This window comes from Ochotona princeps, chromosome 3, assembly GCF_030435755.1.
Source record: "Ochotona princeps isolate mOchPri1 chromosome 3, mOchPri1.hap1, whole genome shotgun sequence".
Taxonomy (NCBI): domain Eukaryota; kingdom Metazoa; phylum Chordata; class Mammalia; order Lagomorpha; family Ochotonidae; genus Ochotona; species Ochotona princeps.
Genome location: NC_080834.1, coordinates 86,731,280 through 86,755,129, shown reverse-complemented (window position 1 = coordinate 86,755,129; position 23,850 = coordinate 86,731,280). Strand labels below are relative to the sequence as shown.

Below are 23,850 nucleotides of genomic sequence, written 5' to 3'. Positions count from 1 at the left end.
ATGGTATTTTTTTTACAACATTTAAATGGGAGAACAGATAATAAAATGTGCAATGCCGTATCTCACAACATAGCAAGTGCTTAGTAAGTAAGAGCTCCTCCTTGGACAAGGCATATGCTCAGGATCATTCAGGATACTAGGGCAGTATCTGGACTTGACTCCCAACCCATGCTTCCCAGCCTGTTTGCTCCCAACTCTATATCCGTTACCTCTTGTCCATGACTTGCTTCCAGTCCCCAATTCACTCCTTTCATATTTGCACTGTTATCTCAGAAAAGTTAACAAGCACTGATGGCAAATATACAGAGAGATAGGTTGCTTAGGACATAAACTCTGATATGATTGAACCTGTGCACTTTTTGCTAACCCATTGAATGGAAGTGTGGAGGGTATGTATATGAAAAACACTCGGGAATGGAAGACAGCATCAACTCCATACGACTGCCCTTCAGCAGCCAAGACCATACTCTACCTTCCTGCTTACTACCTGCTTCCAAGCATGGCCTTTCTGTGGAAAGGAAAGGAAAACCCATATAAACACAATTCCTAATTTTCTTTTTAAATATACAAAAAAGACATACTGAATAAAAGGATATACCAATATGGTCATGAATTTAGAATAGATGGCTTTGGTTATCAGTACATTCTACGTTCCCCCCGTGTGTCCCTTCTAACTCTAGTTAGGACGGCAGTCCCCATTGGCACAGCACTGCTGCCTTGGAAAGTACCTCAGGGCGGGAAACAGAGAGTCCCCTTTCCTGTCCCTCGTTCCCATGAGTTCTAAAAACTCATCCAAAGTTTTGCTTCTACCCTTAAGTGACAGATCTCCCCTGCCTTCCTCTTTCATAGAGAAGACAAACTGGGAGTGGGTTTGCCAGGATACAAAACTGCAAAGCTTTCAACCCACTACCTCATTTTGCAAAGAGAAAATGAGATTATTGCATTTGTTTTATTTGAGAATGTTTTGTTTAAGTCTTGGTCTCAGTTGATCTCAACCCTTCCCTAGGCAAGAGAAATAGGAATGATTGCAATGATAGCTAATGTCTCCCATGTGTGAGCCTGTTCACTAAGTGCGGAACATTTATTATTCTCACTGCTAACTTAAGAGGTAAGTTTTGTCATCGTGCCAATTTTGCATGGAAAGAAAAACTATAGTTTGGACTGGGTCCAAACTACTAGGTCTTGGGCTGGTGTCTGAACTCAGGAGGTTGGACTATACGTTTCAAGAGAAAATGAAAAAGGACAACAGGTGCCAATGAATTAGGGAGAAGGAAATTTAAAAATTACACCTGCCTAGTGCTGTGCGTGCTCAGAGCACTTAGTACTACAGAGGGAAGGAAGGCTCAATAAAAGGAAGATGAGAGAACGTCGCCTTTGAGCTCGGGTATCTTTCTGTTTCCTTTCTCTCCCTCCCAATATGGGAAAAATTCTGCTTTGTGAGAATCTAGTGCCTGACTTCTCCTTGGGAAGATCAAGCTCGCCTTGCATAGGTGAAATTGAGTTTTTGGTATCAACAAGACTTCAGTCCTAAATCCTGACTCTAATACTTACTATGCATGGTGATGTTGGGTGCCTGGGGCTGGATTTAACTTCTCAGAACTTTCTTTTTTCTTTTCTCTCTTCTTTTAATTGGAATGTCAGATATACAGAGAGGAGGAGAAACATCTGATGATTCACTTTCCCAAGTGGCTGCGATGGCCGGAGCTGAACCAATCTGAAGCCAGGAGCCAGGAACCTCTTCTGGGTGTCCCATGTGGGTGCAGGGTCCCAAGGGTTTGGGTCATCCTCAGCTGCTTTCCCAGGCCACAAGCAAGAAGCTGGATGGGAAGCAGTGCCTCTGGGATTAGAACCAGCACCCATATGGGATCCTGGCATATGCAAGACGAGGACTTTAGTCGCTAGGTTACTGCACAGGGTCCTATCTTTTCAGAACTTTCGTCCACATTGTTGAGAGGGCTGATATGCACTCTAGGGAATTTATGGGAACTAGAGACAAAGAATGCCTATCACATATTGCGCCATAGATGCTGAGGTCTGGCAACAACTGAGATGATCTACCCAGTCACTGGGCACCTCTTATCCTGAGACTTCCCCACTCTCCCAGGATGGGTGTGACAGGGGCAGGTGGTGGTAAAGCTGAAGGTATAAGATATGTCATCAGAGCTCTGTAAGATGCTGTGTGCTTGGCAGATCCCTGGAGGGCACTGAGGTCTGCAGGCAGGCATGTGGGAACCCAGCATATCTTAAACTGTGAAATTCATGTAAGGGGTGAAAGAGAAGAAAGGATAAAAGAGGGCCCAGGCAGCAAAGCCTGTGCTGACATTGGTAAGGGTGAGTCTTGTCACCCTTTTGTGGTAGGTTCATAATAAGGGCATTCAGCTAAGAGAAGCTAAGTGAACTTGACCATGGAGATAATCACTTATCTCCATTTCCCTCCTTAACGGTGTCAGATTCAGCAATTTTCAAAGCTACCCCAGAGCACCTTCTGTCTCTGGCCAGATTCCCTTTCCCTTCCTCCCTCAACCAAACCCAATGCTCCATCTCTATACAAGTAAATGTTGAGTCTTTGAATAGAGTGCTATTTATGTCAAATTACCATTGACTAAAGACCATGGAGGTTCCTAGTAATGTATCAGAATAGATTGCTGCCCAGCTTTCTTTTTAAAATTTATTTTATTTTTCATTGGAAAGTCAGATATACAGGGAAGAGGAGAGACACAGAGAAAGATTTTCCATCTGGTAATTCACTCCCTAAGTCTCTGCGATGGTAGGAGCTGAGCCAATCCAAAGCCAGGAGCCTCTTCTGGGTGTCCCATGTGGGTGCAGGGTCCCAGGCTTTGGACCATTCTTGACTACTTTCCCAGGCCACAGGCAGGGAGCTGGATGGGAAGTGGGGCCACCAGGACATGAACTGGCACCCATATGGGATCCCAGCGCATGCAAGGCAAGGACTTTAGCTGTTAGGCTACTGTGCCAGGCCTGCTGCCCAGGTTTGAACTCTGGCTCACATATCATGTCCCTAAGAGCAATCAATTGCAAACTCTCAGTAAGAACAACCAAACAGACTGGCAAGAGCACTGCTCATTGACAGACTCTTAGCTCTGAGCCTCTTAGAACATGAATGATCACATACACATCCCCTGCTTTTTCCAGGCCTCACATTTTGGTTTGTTGTACCTGAAGCAGACCTAACTTTTTTCCTGTCAAGGTCACATTTTGGGGGTAAAGGAAGATAGCTGCAAAGTGTTATATGAGCCTAAGATTCTGTGAAGGTCACCACCAATCAGTGTTTCCTCTCTATTCCAAACTGCAGGATTAGTTAGCAAAATAAGTCAGTGTGTGCAGTGATATTCCATTCATTGTCCAAAAAAAAAATTCCTCACCTGTAGCTGCTTCTGGTGTTTAGTTGTGTGGTGGATGAAAGCTATAAGGTCTATTTGAGGTCAGTTCTGGGAAAAAGCAAAGTGGTGGTGAGGGAGGAAGAACTGGAATGAAAAGTCAGATTGTGAGTAATCCATTTTAGGCTTGAGACACTGGTCATATTCTAGGATATCCCCTGAAACTGGTAGGAGGAATTGCCACAGAGCACCACCCCTCCCAACAACCGAGTCTGCCTATCTGGCACACACCAAATCCATCACCGACACCTCAAGAGAGGAAGAAATTGATTTGCAAAGCACAGAGCAAAGAGCCAGATGGCCACTGATGGGTTGAAGACAGTGAATCCTGTGGTTCATGATCATGAGCAACTTATGACTGGTTATGTGTGGGCCTCTGGTATGTTCACAGTGCACAGGGCCCTTTCTCTCTTGGTCAGTAATAGGGGAAGCAGAATTTCCTTTGGGAAGAGAGTGGTGGGCTGTCTGCCTGGGTCTTGGATTGAATGGTTATTTGGTTTATCTGGACCTGAATGTCCTTGAAAAGCTCTTAGAGTAGAAGTTCATGTTGAGGTGTTAACTGTATATTTTTTTCCTATTCATTTATTCATTAATTACATTGTATTACATGACACAATTTCATAGGTACTGGGATTCTCCCCCCTTCACCCCAAACCCTTCCCCCATGGTGAATTCCTTCACCTTGATGCATAACCACAGCTCAAGTTCTGTTGGGATTCCCTAATTACAAGCTCACACCATACAGGGTCCAGCATCCCACTTGTCCAGTCAAGTTCAACGGCCTCTTAGGGAGGCCCAGGTGTTAACTGTATTAACTCTAGGGGCAAATCAGGTCTTGCATCTGGTTTGTTATTTCTTTTTCTCTGAAAAAAATTTTTATTAGAATTTGAAAGATAGAGTTACAACAGAAAGAGAAGAGACAGAGATCTCCCATCCACTGGTTCATACCCCAAATGATTGCAGTGGCCCAAGCTGGGCCCATCTGAAGGCAGGAAGCATAAGTTTCTTCTGGATCTCCCACGTGAGTGCAGAAGCCCACCCACTTGGACACTTGGAATCTTCCATTGCTTTCCCAAGCACATTAGCAGAGAGCTGGATCGGGAGTAGAACAGCCAGTCCTAGAATTGGTGCCCATATGGGATACCAGCACCACAGGAGGAGACTTAGCGTGCTATGCCATGGTGCCAACCCTGTGGATTTGGTTTTACCCTCCACACTATTACTCTTTTTCAGTGAAGGCTCCAACAATTAGCCATGAACTAGAAGTAAACATGGGATTGCCATTTAGACTCCACCCCACCCCTACCACACCCACCTTACTTACCTCCCTGTCACCCACAAAGCCAGCAAAGCCAGCTACCCTGTTTTCCTCCAGGTCCTCAGGTAGCTGCCTCCCTGGCCAAGAGCTTGCTCCTCTCCTGGGAAAGAAAAATTCCTCCTGCCCTCTTCCTGTATCTCATGTGCTGTCCTTACCTTACTTGAGTCTCTACCGTCTGTGAAGTCTTCTCAGCCCCCCCCACCACCCTGCATAGAACACTTCTCCAGTGTGTCTGACACAGCCCAATGCTGGAGACAAACTGGGTTGTTGGGGGCAGGGGGGAACCACAGCCCTTCCTGGGCAGCATTCCATTCTCTCTCCGTGGAAATGAGATAAGCGGTGTAGAGGCCTATTAGAAGCTTCAGAGTACAGTTATATGGAGGGCTGGGGGAGTCTCCAATGGAAGGTGAGGAAAGATCCAGAATCACATGGTTCTAGCCATTAAGATCGACCTGCTGAGCTGTTCCACGAAGGGATGACTCAGTCAATAAAAAGTGACTACCCAAGAGCTATGTTGGAGAACACCTCAGCTTGAACCTCTTTCTCCTTGATCTGTTAATGTGGAAAAAGAGGAAAGAGGACCCGACACTAACATTTACAATGCAGTTAGGTGCCATGGACCCTGTCAAACTCTACAGTGGATGATTGCATTGCATTCTTGCAAGGATCTGATGAGGTTACCACAGTAGGTTCCCTCTTGTCTGTAGGGGGTAACTTTCTATCAAGGCTACCTTGTCTCCCTGCCAGTGAATGCCTGAAACCTTGAGTAGTACCAAAGCCTACATGTTACATTTTCCCGGAAAGATATATATACACACACAAACACATACACACACAATATACATATATCCAGTATATGTGTATATGGATATATATATATATATATATGGATATATGCATATTGTGTGTGTGTGTGTGTGTGTATCTCCAGTATATATGGAGCATGGTTACACTGCTCAAGAGAGGAGTCACAATTCCACTTGGAACAAGGCAGGGCAGCATACGATATTTTTGGGTTTTTTAATGTAAGATGTTATGCTACTCAGAATGTCATGCAGTTTAAAGCTTATTAATTGCTGCTATTTGGAATTTTCCAATGACTGTTTTCAGGCTGTGATTAACCATGGGTCACTGAAGTGGTGAAAAGCAAAGCTGCAAGTAAGCTGTGCCACCTAGCTCCAGTCATAGCCAAGGAACCAGAAGCTCTGAGAGAACCCATAGCCTGTCCCATTGAACCCATTGTACCTGAGTCCAAAGCCTGTTGGTTTTATCTAGTCTTCACCAGTGGTTCTCCAAGCACGGTTCCTCAGAGGAAGAACATCAGCACCTCCTAAACATGCTTGAGGAATGTAAGCCTCTGGGCTACCCCCAAGTCCTGCTGAATCAGAAACCCTTGGAGTAGGGCACAACAATCTGGACTGTCACAAGCATTACAACTCTGAGGACTACTGCCTGAGCTCCATGTCTCCACAAGAGGACTCCCTTCAACTTGGCCTGTAAGACATACTAACCCAGGAATGTTCTAAGGTGCCATTTAGGTATAGATCCCTGACCCTACCAAAGCTTCAGCTGACATTTCTATGCCCCCTGCTTTCTCATCAGTGTACACCTAGAGCTTTGGGCATTGCCCATTGGCTTGGAGAGTAGTTAGAGGGACTTCTACAAAGTGATAACAACTCTCAACTCCTTCAACTCCTTCTTGACATACAGTTTGGAAAATTAAGTTAGAGATCAACTTGTGGTATCTTTCCAGAGCCTGTAGTGAACAAGCCCTCGGCATGCAGTGAGAAATGTGCTGCTTATGACTGGTGCAAGGTGCTTTGAGAAAACTGGAGGCCCCACCCCAGACTTGACATTGGGTTGGGAGGGGTGAGGAAGGCAAGGGCTCAGCAGACCACCTATGGGATACAAAATGATTCACCTGGGGAGGGAAAGAGAGTGATGGTGGGTGATACGGACTAGTGCACTGGGCTGGGGGAGCCACATGGTGAGGAGTAGAGAAGGATCCTGATGTGGGAAGGATTGAAGTGTTTTCAGGATGGCTAAACACTGGAGTGGGGCATGACAAGAGGCAGCACACAAGGACAGAAGGTAGCTCAGTGGGCCTCATCAGCTGGGAATAGAGTTTGAACTTTATCTTTGAGGAAGCAGGAAACCATGTGCAGGGTAGAAGGGACATGGGAAACAGGTTCACTCCATTACAAATACAGCCTTATTTTCATACAGTCATTCTGTTGTTGAAGGTGTCATCACTGTTTGAGTACTACAGATTCTGGGGAGCGAGCAGTTCTTTGGTCTTTCTGCATGCCTGCCCCAGGGTGCTGAGAGCCTTTTACACCTGCTTCCTGCCTAGTCTGCTTAACACCCTAGGCAGGAGGGCAAGCAGCATGTTTGGCTCTGTTACTTCACAGCCAGAAGTGAGTCCCCTTCAGCACGTTCTCCTGTGCTTGGTTACAGGGTGTCTGTCCTTGCTGGTGACTGTGCAGCACACCGAGCGCTACGTCACTCTATTTGCCTCCATTGTCCTGAAGTGCGACTACACCACCTCTGCCCAGCTCCAGGACGTGGTGGTGACTTGGCGTTTCAAGTCCTTCTGCAAGGATCCTATCTTCGACTACTACTCTGCCTGTGAGTGCCCATCCCCATCCCCTTCTTGCTGGGTCCCAGGGTCTTCTGGGAAACTTTAGTGGTTACAGTATAGGAACTCTTTAGGCTCACTGAAGCTTAGGTTCAGAAGAAGACTCCAAGACCACCTGAAGTGGTCATCTCATTTTATGGACAGGCAAACCAGGCTTAGGCTGATAAAAGCACTGGTTGGAAGTTTATATTCAAGGTCATGGTATACTTTTGTTCATAACTTGTTCTAAAAAGGCTCAAGGCAGCCCAAATCAAGTCCTGCCTTCTTAGTGGTCCCTAGTGAAGAAAACTGCCTGCCCTCTGCCGCCTTCCCTTTTGCAGCCAACCTTCCTAGCTGATGGGTCAGCCCTCTGCTGCCTGAACACCCGCAGTGGCTGGAGTGCCTCGCTGTCCCCACGCAACCCATGTGTACCTCCTCCTAGGTTTAGCCTGTCTTTCCATGCCACAATAACTGTCCCACTCATGCCAGCCCACTGCTTGGAACCACAGCTCCTACCCCAACACCCCCTGTTCACTTTTGTCCTCTCTCCATGAGCAATGTGACCTAGAATCCACCATTAGCCCAGGACAATTCATCTTTTAGAAATTTGGAGCATAGAGGTAGATGGCTGGCTTGAAGGAAGGAAGTGAGTTTCCTGAGATGAGGCCAAATAAGGAGGGAGGCACCAACATCACTCATTTTTGCCCTGGGGCCACTATCTCAGTATGATTGGAGTAGAACCACAAAACTGACTGAGCCCCTGAGCCTCACGCTGCCTCTAACAGACTCCTCTATAAATTGAGGCTTTGTTTTGGGTTTGTTTCTGTTAAAATCCCTGGGGTAGTGGGAAAGGAACAGAGAAGAAGGTAGCAGGCTTTGGCCACTAGTGGGAGAACTCCAGAACCTGAGGCAAGGGAAGCTGGGATGAGACAGGGGAGGCAGCTCCAACTTGGAAATAACGGGCTGTTGGTCTAGAGTCACCTGGCTCATAGCAGGGAGCTTTTCAGATATCAGAATCTCAGATTCAACCCTGGAGCTGCAGAATCAGAAAGTTCAGGTAACTAGTGTGTCCACCTCTCCTCAGCATACCAGGCAGCCTTGTCTCTGGGCCAGGACCCATCAAACGACTGCAATGACAACCAACGGGAAGTTCGCATTGTGGCACAACGGCGAGGGCAGAATGAGCCCGTGCTGGGGGTGGATTACCGGCAACGCAAGATCACCATCCAGAACCGTGAGTGCGCGGGAGGGGAGGGGAAGAAGCTATGCTGGGCTGAGTCAGCAGGGGTTTCCCACTTTATCTCTGCTGTTTGCCTGCCTGAACTCTGCTCGGCCAGTGCCATTATTTTGAGAAAAGTGCCAGATCACACAGCATGTGAGACCCTGGAAGTTGGTCTTGGGATCCGAGGGTGTCCTCCAGCTTCAGCTTAAGAGATGGCAAGGTCTGGTTTCCTTTGTTTTCTCAAGATTGAGACTAAAGTATGCATCTAGTTCCTTTTATCCTTTCCATCAAGTTTGCACTCAGGACCTCCTTAAACCACCAATTCCCCTGTGGCCACATCTGATGTCCATCTAGAAAGAAACAGTGGTTTCTGAGTGGATAGCCACCACGAGGCCATTATCCTCCTTTAATAGAGGAAAGACCAATAAGAAGTGTCGAGCGAGAGGCCAGTACATCTGTCCTTCCACTCGCTGGCTGGGGTACCAGAGGCAAGTCAGTTATTTTCTCTGGCTTTTGTTTCTGCATCTGAAATATGAAGGTTGTGTTATCTGCCTCCCCATCACATGTAGGACCTGTGTCTGATGCACATCTATTCTTTGCGCATGGTGATGGTGAGAGCTCTGGCTTGGCAGCCGGATTCAAGTGTGGGTCTATGCACTTGCAGATGAAAAATTTCTATACAATGAGAATTGCTAAAATACCCATGTCATGGAGAATTAAGAGGACGAAGTGAGATGATATGTGACAATCCTTTAGGGAACAGTGAATGTGGAGTGAATGCTAGCCCCCTACACTTTGGAATGCAGGGGTTAGCTCCTCCTGTTCCTATCTTGTAATCCAGGATTGCTGTGCTGGGTTATTGGCCCAGGATTCAGAGCCCCTTTTAGTAAGTTTTACATAGTGGATTTATAGGTTGTGTTCCCATAGCTACGATATGATGCAGGGTGGATTGTTGTGGGGCCAGCACTGTGGCATAGTGGTTAAGCTGCCATTGCAATGCTAGCATTCCATGTGGGTGCCAGTTTGAGTCCCTGCTGTTGTACTTCTGATGCAGCTCCCTTTTAATGCAATGGAAAAAAAGCAGCAGAAAATGTTCCAAGTGCTTGGGCCTTCGCTCCCACTTGAGAAACCCAGAAGACAATCCTGGCTCCTGGTTATAGATTGGCCCAACTCTGGTTGTTACAGCAGAATGAGCCAACAGATGAGAGAGCTCTCTCCCTCTCGTTCTTTGTCTCTGTCTCTCCTGTTCTCTTTTTGTAACTCTGCCTTTCAAATAAATGAAAATTTTTTTCAAAAAAAAAAGGCAGATCAATGAAAGGGAGCCACTTTAACAATGACACCCAGTTTGGTCTGTAATACTTAGATCTGACTTGTTTATACTCAGCCTCTGATTCCCCGAGCCAACCCTTGAAGTGCTTGGCCTTAGAAATGACTAATCAGGGCCCAGTGGCGTGGCCTAGTGACTAAAGTCCTCGCCTTGAACGCGCCTGGATCCCATGTGGGCGCCAGTTCTAATCCCGGCGGCTCCACTTCCCTTCAGCTCCCTGCTTGTGGCCTGGGAAAGCAGTCGAGGATGGCCCAAAGCCTTGGGAGACCCAGAAGAGGCTCCGGGCTTCTGCCTTTGAATCAGTGCAGCTCCAGTTGTTGCGGCTGCTTGGTAAGTGAATCAGCAGACAAAAGATCTTCCTCTCTGTCTCCCCTCCTCTCTGTATATCTGAGTTTCCAATAAAAATAAAATAAATTGTAAAAAATTATATATTTATTTGAAAGGCAGAGTGTTGCAGAGGGAGAGAAAGACATGATCTTCTATCTGCTGGTTCACTCCCCAAATGTCTGCAGTGGCTGGAGCTGGGTTGGTCTGAAGTCAGGAGCCAGGAGCTTCTTCCAGGTCCCTCACATGGGTGGCAACACCCAAGCACTTGGATCATCTTCTTGCTGCTTTTTCAGGTGTGTTATCAAGGAGGTAGATGGGAAGTGGAGCAACTGGTACTCAAATCGGTACGTATATGGGTTGCTGGCATTACAGGTACACTTTAGTTAAATATTCTCCTCTTGAGAGATAAGTCTTCTGTGTACTCTTTTCTTTAATTTTTGAGTTGTACCTTCCACTACCTCCATGTCCAACAGCATTGGGTCAAATCCTGCCCCAACTCACTCTTACAGGAAGACAGTGTTTCACATTGGTTAATGTTTCTACATTCAGAAGCCCTGTTCTCTGACACTTTTATACCTGTGTTTGTATCATTTGAGATGGCCGTGTGAGAGCCTTCCCTGCATCATTTAAAACATGAACATATCTGAATACCCTTATAACTCTGGCAACCCCAAAATATTCTTTATGTCACCAATAAAAATTGGGTCAGCTTACAGCTTACATCAAGCTTTAAGGAGAATCTTCTTCCTAGGCACTGTCCTCATTCTTCCAAGTCTGGAGTAAATTTGTTTCTAGAAAACATAGTGGGTTTGGAAAATTGCGAGAAGGAAAATAGCACAGAGATTGACATAGAAAGAGAAGTCAGAGTTAGCTCTCGTGTCATGTGACCTTGCATTTTTGTTTCATTTTCTTCATAAATATATCTTGGCAAGCACAAAAGAAAAAATTGCTGATGAAACCGTCGACGAGTTAGGAGCAAGTATATAATGCTCAGCTCTTTAGGAATTTGAAGATGTCCCCCGGAATGCACTGTGTCATGGCCTGGAGACCGGGGCTGTGCTGCAGCCTCTGACTGAGTTTACACCTCACCCCGGACAGACGATCCCCTTCCTCTTAAGATTCCCCACACTGCCAGGCATAACATAGGCCCTCAAAAGCTCTTCATGGAGCATTTGTCAGACCTGCTATGTTTGAACACGTGTGTTAACCATTACTATCTTTTTTCAAGTTTTATGTATATGAATCTTTTTTTTAAAAAGATCCATTTATTTATTGAAAGGCAAACTGACAGAGAAAAAGACAGACAGAGGCAGGGAGAAGAATCTTCCATTTACTAGTTGAATCCTCAAATGGCTGCAATGGCTGGCATTGGGCCCAGCTGAAGCCAGGATTTCCACATGGATGACAAGGACCCAAGTACTTGGCCCATCTTCCACTGCTTTTTTGGGAACATTAACAGGGAAAGGGATCAAAAGCAGAGAAGCTTTAAGAAATTAAGGAAGGAAGGAAGGAGGGAAGGAAGGAGGGAGAGAGGGAGATCTTTGGGACCGTTATGTGACACTTCTTACGTTCTAGTGGTTATAACTGAGTTATTTGTCTGTCCTAAAAGAAAGTGGGAAACAATGACTTTGGACAGATGGCTACCTGTATGGTGAGAAGTTCTGTGACCGTGGGAGAAGTGTGTTTGACACCCAAAGTGCTCTGGGAGTCAGCTAGAATTTCCATCTTACCCATGTGTAAGATTGTGGTAGCAATTAAATGAAGCAAAAAATTTTAGAGTACCAAGTGGAACTCAATAAATTGTCCATTCTGCCATAATTGTACTGTTGGATAAAGAGGAAAAGGAGCTTTCTCGGGATGTAGATGAGTAATGCTGGGGGCTTGTGGTAACCTGGAATCGGGAATCACTGGTACTTTCTTTCTCCATTCTGTAGGAGCTGACCTTGTGATTAATGAAGTGATGTGGTGGGACCACGGAGTGTATTATTGCACCATTGAGGCTCCAGGAGACACATCAGGAGACCCAGATAAGGAGGTGAAGCTCATTGTCCTGCGTAAGTGCTGCTGGAATCTTCCATTTGGTCACCCCACTGCCATAACATGGTCACAGGGCAAAAACAATAACAAAAAACCCCACAACATCGGATCGTGAACTGCTGAAGTTCCCTCCTCAAAGTTCATTATTTTTTTTTGCTTGTATATTGCCTGACATTAACCTGTAGGTCAAGAGCTATGTACTAGACCTCTAGAATGTAAGAACTGGATGCGTTCCCTGTTCTTCTTCAGCTTGCCCATGCCTGGATTCTCCCCCTACAGACTGGCTGACTGTGATCTTCATCATCCTGGGTGCCATCCTCCTCCTGATGCTGATTGGTGTGTGCTGGTGCCAGTGCTGCCCTCAGTATTGCTGCTGCTATATCCGTTGCCCCTGTTGTCCCACTCGCTGCTGCTGCCCTGAGGAAGGTAAGAGAGAGGGTGGTATTAGGGCCCTAAGTCCCAAGCAGATTGACTTCCAATGCCAAGGGCATGGTTTTCCAGGTTCTCCTTCCAGGTTTGCCTAGGTCCTGAAAATGATAGTGGAGACACTATAGAGCCACATAGAAGGTAGCAGATGTAAGGACTTCTGCCTGTCTACCTTCAAGGTTGCTTAAAGGCTCCTTCAGATAGCTCCACCTGTTGCTGCTGTTTGCTTAATAGTGCTGATAGACCCATGCTTTGCTCTTTGATTACTGACCTGACTTGGGTCTGTAGTGCTTAGGGACTGGTTTTGTTGAAGTAATGAGAACACCGCTTGTTTACAAACAGATGAATAATTTTATGCTGCACTCAGGAGCCACTCAATATAAAAAAAAATTATTTACTTGGGAGACAGAGTTACAGAAAAAGAGAGAGAGAGAGATCTTCCATCCATGGTTCATTCCCCAAATGGCCACAACAACTAGGTCTGGGTCATACTGAAGCAAAGCCAGGAGCTTCTAGTTTTCCCACATGAGTGCAGGAGTCCAATCACTTGAGCCATCTTCCAATGATTTTTCCAGGTGTGTTAGCAAGGAGCTAGATCATAAATTGAACATCTGGGACATGAACTAGTGATCACATGGGTTATTGGTGTGGCAGGCAGTGACTTTACCCACTGTGACATAATACCAACCACTCAATACAACGCTGTTAACATCAGGTTTGTGTCTATTGGGGGAAAAGGGGATTGCCCTACACACCAAGCAATTCTCCAATAGGCACTGATGGAGTACTTTGAATTTTAGCTCAGATCTGATGTTATCTGGAGCCAGCGCCAGGGCATAGTAAGCTAAACTTCTGCCTGCAACACTAGCATCCCATTTGAGAACAAGTTCCTGTCCCAGCTGCCTCATTTCCAGTTCAGCTCCCTGCTTATGGCCTGGGAAGAAGGAGAGGATGGCTCAAGTCTTTGGGTCCTTGCACCTATGTGGGAGCACCCTATTTGGGAGACCTGGAGAAAGCTTCTGACTCAACTCTAGTCAATAAGGCCAATTGCTTAGCAAATGGAAGACATCTTTCTGTCTGTCTCTCTCCTCTCTAGAACTTGGTCTTTTAAATAAAAATAAAATAAATCTTTAAAAAAATTCTGACACTCTTTCTTTGAAATTAGTATTAGATCTCATAGGTTGAGGGCCCAGACCCACAGACTGTCCCCACTTCAGATGCCAGTCACTAGTAGGTGGTTATTGCAGGTAGGTTCTGACCTACTAACTGTGTTACTCTAGTTCTCACAACTGCCTCCTCAGTTTAATTTGCTAGAGTGTACTCATTTGTTACAAAGGCCATTTTAAAGGAGACCCCCATGAACAGCCAAATGAGGCAACATGCAGGGCAGGGTAGGCAGGAAGAAGTCTGGAGCCTTGAGGCCTTCCCAGGGTGCACCACACTCAACATCTGCACACATTCAGCTACCAGGCAGCTCCTTGAACCTAGGTTTTTGAGAGGCTTCATGGGATGACTATCATTAGTGAAAGCTATGGGTCTTTAGTGATCACCTCAGCCTTCAGTCCCAGGAAATTAGAAGGTGGGGCTGAAAGGTCTGATCTTCTCATACTTAGTCTTCCTAAGGACCAGCCCCCAGCCCCAAAGTTGCCTGGGTGCAGGCAGCAGTCTGTGAATGCATTAGGCCTGAAGAGAGAGACATCCAGGACACCGTGGAGATGCTACAGGTGTTAGCAGCTGTGTGCCAGAAACCAGGGGCGGAGACCACGTGTGTGTTTCTCATTCTATTACAACAACACAGCACTTTTTAGAGGTGACATGAAAAGAACAGAACAGAGGGGAAATGTGCTGGAGTAATAGATCTCAGACTAAAGCTTGCCTTATAAGAACACAGAGGGCTTATTCCAACAGAATTGCCGGCCCCCACCTCTGGAGGCTCTGACTCAGTTAGCTTAGGGTGGTGAGGGCCTAAGAACTTGCATTTCTGAAACGTTTTCACATCATGCGATGCTGCCAGTTCAGGGACCACACTTTGAGAGCTTTTATGTTATCGAGCGGAAGATCTTTCTGTGGGTATGATCTGTGCTTGAACTTAAAACCGATCCTTTGGAGCAGAACTTTAACACTTCCCGAAATAATTTGGCTGCAGAATACATGGTAAAAGCAAAAGAAAATAAATTACAATAAAGATCTTTTCTTAGTAAATTCATGGAGTAGAATCAGCTGCCTTAAATGGAAAATGCTTTTATGTTTTATTGGAAAGGACTGCATTGTAGGCTATTTGGGAAATTCAGGAAAATGTTGACTAATCTGAGTGCCCAGAGAAAGCCATTCTTTTCATCTTGGTCCATTTGGGAAAAAAAAAAAAAAAACAGAAAACAAAACAAACAAAAAAGAACACCTTTTTTAAAAAGGAATTTCCTATGAAGCTAGAAACAAAACCTCCTCCTTAAGAAGGTCAGCGATCTGCGTCTGGTTTCAGGTTGTACTCTGAGGTTGCCATGTTACAGGAAATGAGAACTAACTGTTGTTAGACACCTACTGTGTGCAGACCCTTTGCATATATTTCCTCACTGAGGCTTGCCAACAAACCCTTGAAGGCAGATATAATCCCTGTTGAAAAGACAAGGAAACTACAAGAGAAGCCACACAGTTAGTAACAGCAGCATCCCATCTGCAGTGCTGAATCTACACTAATCTGGCTTAGAAGTATCTGTATTGCCCGCAACAGGAGCTTCCCCAGCTCTGTGGGGCAATCTGTATGGGACTGACCGAGCTAGCGTGAGCTCCTTAAAGAGGGGCTGTGAGGGACCTCCCAGAAAAGGACCCTGGAGAGGTCCCTGTCCCTGGAGCAATAACGGTAGGATGAGATGACGAGAATCCACTAGGATGCCACCATAGAATTCCTAGTGCATGGGGTACCACACCCCGGCAAGACTGGGGACAAACATAGCACAAATCAGAACTGTGCTCAGAATCAGACATCCTGGGGGAGAGTGGTTCCCAAGAGCAAATGTGCAGTTCACAATCAATGACCGCTGGACTGGAGCTGCTGGAATTACTTGCCAAGTGAGTCATGAGTGCAAACTCTCCTGTGTATAGTGATAAGAGGAATTACTTGGAGGAGTAGGAGTTCTTAAGGAAAACTCATAGCATAACCCTAAGCAGATTTATAAGCAACCAGCCAGGATCAATAGCAGTGAGTAAAATGAAGCATCAAAAAATGAGGTGATGACTTGCCTCAGAAAGGGAGGAGTAGGTAGCCTGATCTCTGAAGAGTCAAAGGAAGTCATTAAAATGTTAAGGATCCGTAGGGTGTAAGGGAGGAAGCTGAGCAAGTTCACGACGGCATGCCGTGATTTCGGTAAATCAGAGTGCTAGACCCAGAAGTGAAACATCAAGATGGAGATCAGTGATTTCAACTTTTGCAACCACGGCCCACCTTTCCAGCGTGCTCCCGCTTTCCACGATGGGAGAGGAGAAAAATGAAAATAACGTTGTATATTACTAAGCCTTGGTAATCCATTTAATACTAGTAAACATTAAGATGAATCAATCAAAATCCAACTTTCTAGTTCCCGCGAGGTCTGGAGAAGCAGCTTTCAGCCTGAGCCCTCCTCCTCAGAGAGCCTGTCGGCATAGCCCACAGCAGGCCACAAGCCACACAGAGCATCTCTGCTCAGTCTCTCCCCCTCCCCCCACAGCTAAGGAATGTGAAAGCCAGTTGACTCTCCCACCAGGACACACAACTTGTTAGAGGTGGGCCTTCCTCACTCTACATGCAGGGTTACTATTTGTCCTCAAGAAAGATGTGGTCAGCCAAAAGTTCATGAGGAGGGGAAGGCAGAAGTGAGGGTGTTGAATCTGTTGCTGTGAAGAGGGAATTTGTGTTGAAAAAGGTCAATCAAGGAAGTCCTATTAGGATGTGGGGCGGGTTACTTGAGTTCAATTGTCTGTCTGGGGCCAGAAGCACCTGATAGTGGTTCCCTAATGTCCAAATGGCAAGAGCTCACAGGGGGAAGGGATTCTAAGAAACTCCTGAGGATGTCACCAAAATGACTGGCCAGACATGTCACAAGGGATTGGTACTTTCAGAAAAAGTGAAAGTGAGTTACTGACCATGAGTCAAGAGGAAAAAGATGAGTTCCTGAGAGCGATGATGGGTTGACAAGAAAGGGTAACAAGTTGTGGGCAAGTGAAATTGGCACGAGTTCCAGATGGTGATGCTTGTAGGCCAGGCAAGGCTCTAAAAGCAGACAAGATGTCATTGCAGGCACAGGATGTGCCCTTAGGCTTTGCTCAGAGTGAATGCTAACATGTCGTTGGTGGTTCAGTCTTCATTTGCGCTTTCATCTCTTCCTATGGGAGTTAAGGCGGAAGAAGTAACATGTAGCTTCAGGAGTCATTACCTGTTGTCTCCACTGTACACTGGGCATTTTGCATCTACTACATTATTTCATCTCAGCATCTGAGGGCGTAGCTATTATTATCCCCAGCTCATAGACTGGGTTCAAAAACTCAATGTCACACAGCTAGTACATGCTGGGATTTCAGGTTGAAGTCCCACCTAAAGCTCAGAGACCCATCCCTGATTGCCGTATTTATCAAATATTGTTGAGAATCCCCATCAGTCAACTCCAAGTTCATGCCATTGAACTCAAGGAGATTGCCAAAGCAATTGCTGAAGATGGGACAAAGATCTATTTCTCCCTAAATGGCCGTAACCACCAGGGCTGTGTCAGCTAAAGCTAGAAGCCAGGAACTTCATCTTGGTCTCCCACCTAGATGCAGGGACCCAAGCACTTGGGCCGTCTTCTTCTTTTCCCAGTCCATTAGCAGGGAGTAGGGAGTTGGATTGGAAATAGAGCAGCTGGAACTCAAACCCTTGCCCATAGAGGATGTCAGTGTCACAGGCTGTGGCCTTACCCACGATGCCACATCCCCAGCCCCAGATGGCAGCCTGTTTTAACCTGCTACACCATAACACTGGCCCCAGGGATCTGTAATTTTAACAAGCTCCATACAGATGACTGAGGTAGATTGTACTCCCCTGACTTTTAGAGATTATGTGTTGGGCATCTTTGGAAACATCATGACTTTTTCCATGCTGCTCACATATATTGTCTGTCCGATGCCCAGAGCAGCAGCCGCTATCCCTGATCGTTGAGACATCCTGTGGGACTATTTCTGAGGGCAGAATTTGAAAATAGAAACTTAGAGGCTGTGTGTCTTCCATGTCATCAGTTCTAATAAAGCAAGGAAATGAAGGACCCTGGGGAAGTGTCTGTGAAGGCTAAGAAGGGAACATTCAGGTTCATTCTAGAAAATTCAGGAAAAAAATGACAGAAAAGCTAATGGGAGATCTGGAGGGGATTGCTAGTGAGTTATCTTCACAGGGGATCCTATCAATGAAAAAAAAAGGTCGTTTGCAAATAAGGAGGATGCCCAACTTGCACTTTTAGTTTCACCATGTATTTTGTAGCCAAATGACTTTAGGAAATGGTATAGCTCTTAAAGTCTAAAGAAAGACCACATAGAGAGTAGGATCTTCAGCTCCTTCTTTCTGTCCCCTAACCATGGATTCTCAAAGTGTGGCCCCTCAGACCAGGAACAGCACATCACGTGAGAGCTTTTTGGAAATACAAATTCTTGGGCCCCACCCTGGACCAAATGAGTCAGAATCTGAAGGGTGAGGGCTGGCAATTCTGTTTGAATAATTAACCCTATGTAATGAAGCTTCCCTAAAGCTTCCCAAAGAACTACCAGGGCACAGGAATAAGACAGCTGAGGCTGTGGTGCCATGTGAAGAAGCCAGAGTCCAGTTAGAGGGGCAGGGGCTTCTCTACTTGTTGGAATCCTCAGTCTCCAGCCCTCCAAGACCTGGGCTTGCGGAGGTGATGGTATTGAACTGTATCAAAGTTGGAGGTGCCCTGGGAAGGACTGTGTGGCTTCCTCAGAGAAAGAGAGGAGTCAGTGGGACCTGCGGATGTGGCACAGAGCGTCGGCCTGGGGGTCAGACAGAACCTGCTGATGCCCTGGTTCTGCCAGCTCTGACCATGGCCACTGAGCCAAACTTCCTCATGGGAGTCCCCGCTAGAAGAGACCACCCAGAGGATGAGGTAACTTCTGTGGAGCCACTGGCAAACAGATCACTAGCGTGTTGGTGGTGACCAGCAGGGGGAGCTGGGGCAGGCATGCAGAACCTGTGGATTTGGCTTCAGAGCAGCTGGCGACTGGCAGTTGACATGAAGGTATGGAAGCCGCGGCAGCTGCTGAGATCAGCCTTGGATTCTCTGCAGGCTAGGCTGTGATGCCCCTCCTTCTGGCTGGAGCTCAAGACCATTCTGGGGGCTCTGCTGCAACCACTTCTGTTGTCCTGCCAATCTGTCACACAGGTGGTCGCTTCACTGCTGCTGGCCTTGGCCAGCTCCCTAACCTTGTCTTGCTGGATGCCAAATGCCTGATTTCTGTCCCTTCCTTCCTGTGCCAGGGGGCAGCCTGCTTAGGGTTGGCCACGGACCCTGGGGCAGAGAGAAGGGTGTGGAGTGCAGGGTCAAGGGCCTGTCATTCATTGCCCACGGCAGGTACTTCCTGTGCTTAACCATGCAAGTGCATTTCCTACATGCATGGATAACCAGAAACCTTAGGAGTCATGTGGTGCTTGGCCACAGGGGCCTCAAAATAGAAATTCATGTACAAAAACAAATAAATGCTTTTGTTTTTAATTTGCACTCCCTTGGGGGGAGGTTGTATGCTTTAGACTGGCTGCACCTAGGGGACAGCGGAGACATTTCCATGGACCCTTGTATTAATGTTATATATGATTTTCTTTGCCATGAAAGGAATTGATATTTCCCTTTCTCCTTCCTTCTCCCCACTCCCTTTAGAGATTCCCCAGCTTAGGGAAAACCCCAACATGCAGCGTGACGAGAAGAGTAGAAAGGATCCACTGGAATTCATTTCTGCTTCTTGCATGCCCCTGCCTTCCTCCTTTGGTGACCTCCTTCTTATCCAGGGCTGGAGCACCTGCTAGAAACACTCTTGATGGAGTAGTTCTGTCCATTGGCTTCAGCACTGTACCCTCTCTTCTCTTGCTCTAAGCACCCAGCCCTGAGCTTGTCTGGCATTGAGTGCCCCCACCTCTGCCTCACAACCTCCTCAAAGCCTTTTGTACCAGCACCTTCTGTTTCCAGCCTGTGGCCTCTGGCATTGTTGGCCTGGGCCACGAGATATCGTTGCCTTCTGGGATCCATGTGTCTACCTGTGCGATTTTGGTGGCCTTGGGAACATGCAGGATGATGCAAAGGTTTTGAGGCCCTGAAGTCAGGTCTTACAAAACGCTCTTCGTGCGGCACAGGCTCTTGCATACGGGCCCTTTATTTGCAGCACTTTGCCAGGGTGAAGGTTATTCTGCTGCTCCTTTCAGTCCTATTCTCATCCTGGATAAGTGACTTGGAGGAGAGAAGCTAGCCTCTTGCAGGAGGGCTGGGTAGAGAGAAGTGAAGTGGGGTGGGGGCATACCCTAGGCTGAGGGTCTGCATTTGTGCTTCTTCCCTGCAGTCCTGGCCCGCCACCGCTACCTGAAGCAGGCTCGGGCCCTAGGTCCTCAGATGATGGACAAACCCCTGTCCTGGGGGGCGGACAGGAGCTCTCAGGTGTCATCTTACCCAATGCACCCGCTGCTGCAGCGAGGTAAACCTTGCCGGAGATCTGGGGTCGGGGGCAGGGGGGAGGGCAAGAGCATGATGGGCTGTGCTGCCACCTCCATGACCAACACGGTCCTCCTGGTAGAAAACCGGAGTAAGCAGAAGTAAGCTGACAACAAGCATGTTGATGTCTTTGTCCCAGGGGCCACGTTTGGGGGCCAGCAATTCTGCATGATCTGTTCTGTGTTTCTGTTCAGATTTGTCCTTCCGGTCCAGCCTCCCACAGATGCCAATGACCCAGGCCCCCACACACCCTCCTATCACCAACAGTATTCTGGAATATCTGGAGAAAGAGCTGCGGAACTTCCACCCAGCCCAGCCTCAGCTTCCTGACACCAAGGCCGGACCGGCACCCCCATGCAGCCTGCTGTCCTCACTGGGCTCCGAAGTCGTGGAACGCAGAGTCATCCACCTGCCCCCACTGATCAGGGAGGTGCCATCCTCTCAGGCAGCCAGCGACTCCTCACGCCAGCAGTGGCTCAGCCCGGTTGGCTCTAGACCCTGGGATCTCGGGGAGGGAAGACAGCACCATAACTCTGATTTCCACCAGGAGCCCCAGTACCGCAGCCGAAAGCCCTGGGGGAGGCAAAGAAGGGAGCTGGACTACCCTCAGAGTGTAAGGCACCCAGGCCCCAGACCCTGGTCTGATGGGGACAGCCTCAGCGATGGCTGGTCATCCTGGGAAGCCCACTGGAGACCCAGCCGGCCCCCTCTCCACAGCCACCGAAGTTGGGACTGGAACCGGGATCCAGACCGGGAGCGGCCCCGCAGGTCCAGTCGCTTGCACAAGAGCAGCCAAAGGCGCAGGAGACACAGGCCCCGCAGCTACTCCCCTCCCCTGCCTTCCGACCTCAGCTCCTGGAGCTCAGAAGAGGAGGTGAAGGAGCGACCCCGGAGCTGGGGCACCCTCAGCCACCATCGCCCTCGCCCTCGCCGCGGTCGCTCGCTCTCCCCACCCTGGCCGGAGGAGAAGCCGCCCAGCTACAGCTCACTGGATGACACTCCAGGCAAGAATGGCAGGCAAAGAGGGAGTGTGGAGAGGCGCTCGGTGAGTCTGGGTATCCCACTGAGGGTCGGGCGGGGGGCCGAGACTCCTGCCTGTGTGGGACCAAGCCCCCCACCCCCATCTAACCTAGCGGGCAGGTGAGCAAGAAAGGAACTTAGTGGAGGCTGCTAGCAGGGCTTCTGGCAAAGGGGAAATCAGGCGCCTTGTGGGTAGTAGAGCTGGGACTTGAGGGCAGCCCTGCCCTTCACGGCCCTGTCTCCTGCCCCAGCTGCCTTGCTCTACTTAGTAACCTATTTCCATACTCAAAATTAGAACAGCGGCCCGACAGGACGAACAGCACGCAAAGCCCTGGTGAGGTGCCTGTGAGGGTGAGGCTCTTGGAGATGACCCTGGAAAGAGTCACCCAGGTGATGAAAACGTTAGCAAGGAGCTGGATCAGAAGTAGAGCAGCCAGGACTTGACCCAGAGCCCATAGACGATGCGGGCGCTGCAGGTAGTGGCTTCACTTACAGTGTCACAGGGTCGGCTCTTGTGTCTTTGTTTGTTTGGTTTTACAGTTTGTGTTATATCATAATTTATTTCTGCTTGAACACTTACTTTAGCATTCAGTTGGTGTTTTTAATTCTTTTTTGTTGCTTATTATTTCATTTTGATTATCTTTACATAGTTGATTAGGGCGTAAAGGGTTATTTTGTTGTTTAAAAGATTAAAACTTCTGAAATATTGGTTTTTTTTAAGGTTGATTTTTTTTAAAAAAAGTTTTATTTTATTTTTATTGGAAAGTCGGATATAAAGAGAGGGGGGAGAGACAGAGAGGAAAGTCTTTCATCCGATAATTCATTCCACAAGAGGTTTTAATGGCCGGACCTGTGCCAATCCGAAGCCAGGAGCCCGAAGCCTCTTCTGGGTCTCCCATGTGGGTACAGGATCCTAAGGCTTTGAGTTGTCCTCGACTGCTTTCCCAAGCCACAAGCAGGGAGCTGGGACATAAACTGGTACCCATAGGGGATTAAAACCGGCGCCCATATGGGATCCCGGTGCGTTCAGGGCGAGGACTTTAGCTGCTAGACCACTGTGCCAGGCCCAAGGTTGATTTATTCTTTAAGGATTTATTTTTATTTGAAGGCAGGGTTACAGAATGAGGGAGAGACAGAGGAAGAGTTTCCATCCACTGGTTCATTCTCCAACTGACCAGAAAAGCTGGAGCTGGGCTGATACAAAGCCAAGAGTCTCCTACAGGTCTCCCACATAGGCGCAGGGGCCCAAGAACTTGAGCCATCTTCTGCTGCTTTCCCAGACTGTTGGCAGGAAGATGGATTGGAAGTGGAGTAGCCAGGACAGGAACTGGCATATGGGGTGCCAGTGCAGCAGGTGTAAGCTTAGCCTTTCCCCTGACCAGTAAAACTGTTTCATAAGCAATGCACCAGTGTACTGGTCAAGATCTGCCACCACTGCTCAAAATCCTTACTGAATGTCCCAGACCCACCTTTGAAGCAGCCCGTGAAGATCCCTTCTCCATTTGGCCAAATCCTTTGGCTTCTGTAGCAATCAAAGGCTGTTCCCTCAGCAGGCTGTGCAGGGAGTCCACAGGGTGAGGTATACTGAAAGAATTGCCCTGGCTTGCCAGCTTGGAAGATGGTGCCTTTCATTTGGGAAGTAGGTGTTCTGCTGGGAGTCTTCTGAAGCCAGCCAGGCCCAGAGGACTTTGTAAGGGGCAGTGATAGTCTAGCATCCTCTGTTTCTCAGCTAGCTGAAATCCATACCAGCAATGGTGCATATTGAGATGATATGGAGCTGCGGCTGTCAGGGGTGCTGCATCTTGGGTAACCATGCCAGACCTGTGAAGGGTGTAGTATCATCCTGAGATGGAGCACCTGTCACTTCCATCATACCAGGGAGGAAGAAAACACAGAATCAGTGCAAGCTGGGACAACTGCCCTCACTTTACTCCTACAGTAGCCAAATCGCATCTCTTCATTTGAACAACAACAATGAAATGTAATGTTCAAATCAGTTTGGGGCCTGCAGTACAAACCCTGTGTTCTCCTAAGTCATTTTCCCCTTTAAGTATATGGCTTCTAGTAAGAACTATATATAAAAGGAACAGCAGTTGTGTTTCATACATTGGTGGGAGGTCAGGGAGGAGGTGTCTTTCTGGGTCCTGTTGTATTTGATCCTCACATCAACCTCAGGAAACGCAGAGAGGCTAATTATGTGTCCAAAGCCACACAGTCAATAGGCAGGGGAGCCAGAGTTTGAAAATAACTCTCTAAACCATCTGCTTTTTCTCCTTAACTTCATGCTGCCTCCTTGGAGAAAAATGTTGAAGCTGGCCTTGTGGTATAGCGGGTTCAGCTGCCACCTACAAACTCTGGCATCTCGTATGGATGCTGGTTCCTGTCCAGGCTGCTTTACTTCTACTTCAACTCTCTGCTAATGTGCCTGAGAAAGAAGCAGAAGGTGGCCCAA

The 23,850-nt window shown here is 47.6% G+C and overlaps 1 protein-coding gene across 3 annotated transcripts in view; it reads left to right on the top strand.

Moving 5' to 3' along the window:
- ILDR1 (immunoglobulin like domain containing receptor 1) overlaps positions 1-23,850 on the top strand; it is a 34,098-nt gene that overhangs the window by 7,893 nt on the left and 2,355 nt on the right. Inside the window, exons 2-7 of one of the 3 annotated variants that reach the window (XM_004578274.3) lie at positions 7,174-7,344; positions 8,418-8,567; positions 12,144-12,263; positions 12,526-12,672; positions 20,230-20,361; positions 20,573-21,423. In XM_004578274.3, coding sequence (XP_004578331.3) covers positions 7,174-7,344; positions 8,418-8,567; positions 12,144-12,263; positions 12,526-12,672; positions 20,230-20,361; positions 20,573-21,423 — 1,571 coding nt within the window. The remainder of the gene's footprint in view (positions 1-7,173; positions 7,345-8,417; positions 8,568-12,143; positions 12,264-12,525; positions 12,673-20,229; positions 20,362-20,572; positions 21,424-23,850) is intronic. The other 2 variants (XM_058661968.1, XM_058661967.1) reach the window with 2 other exon arrangements.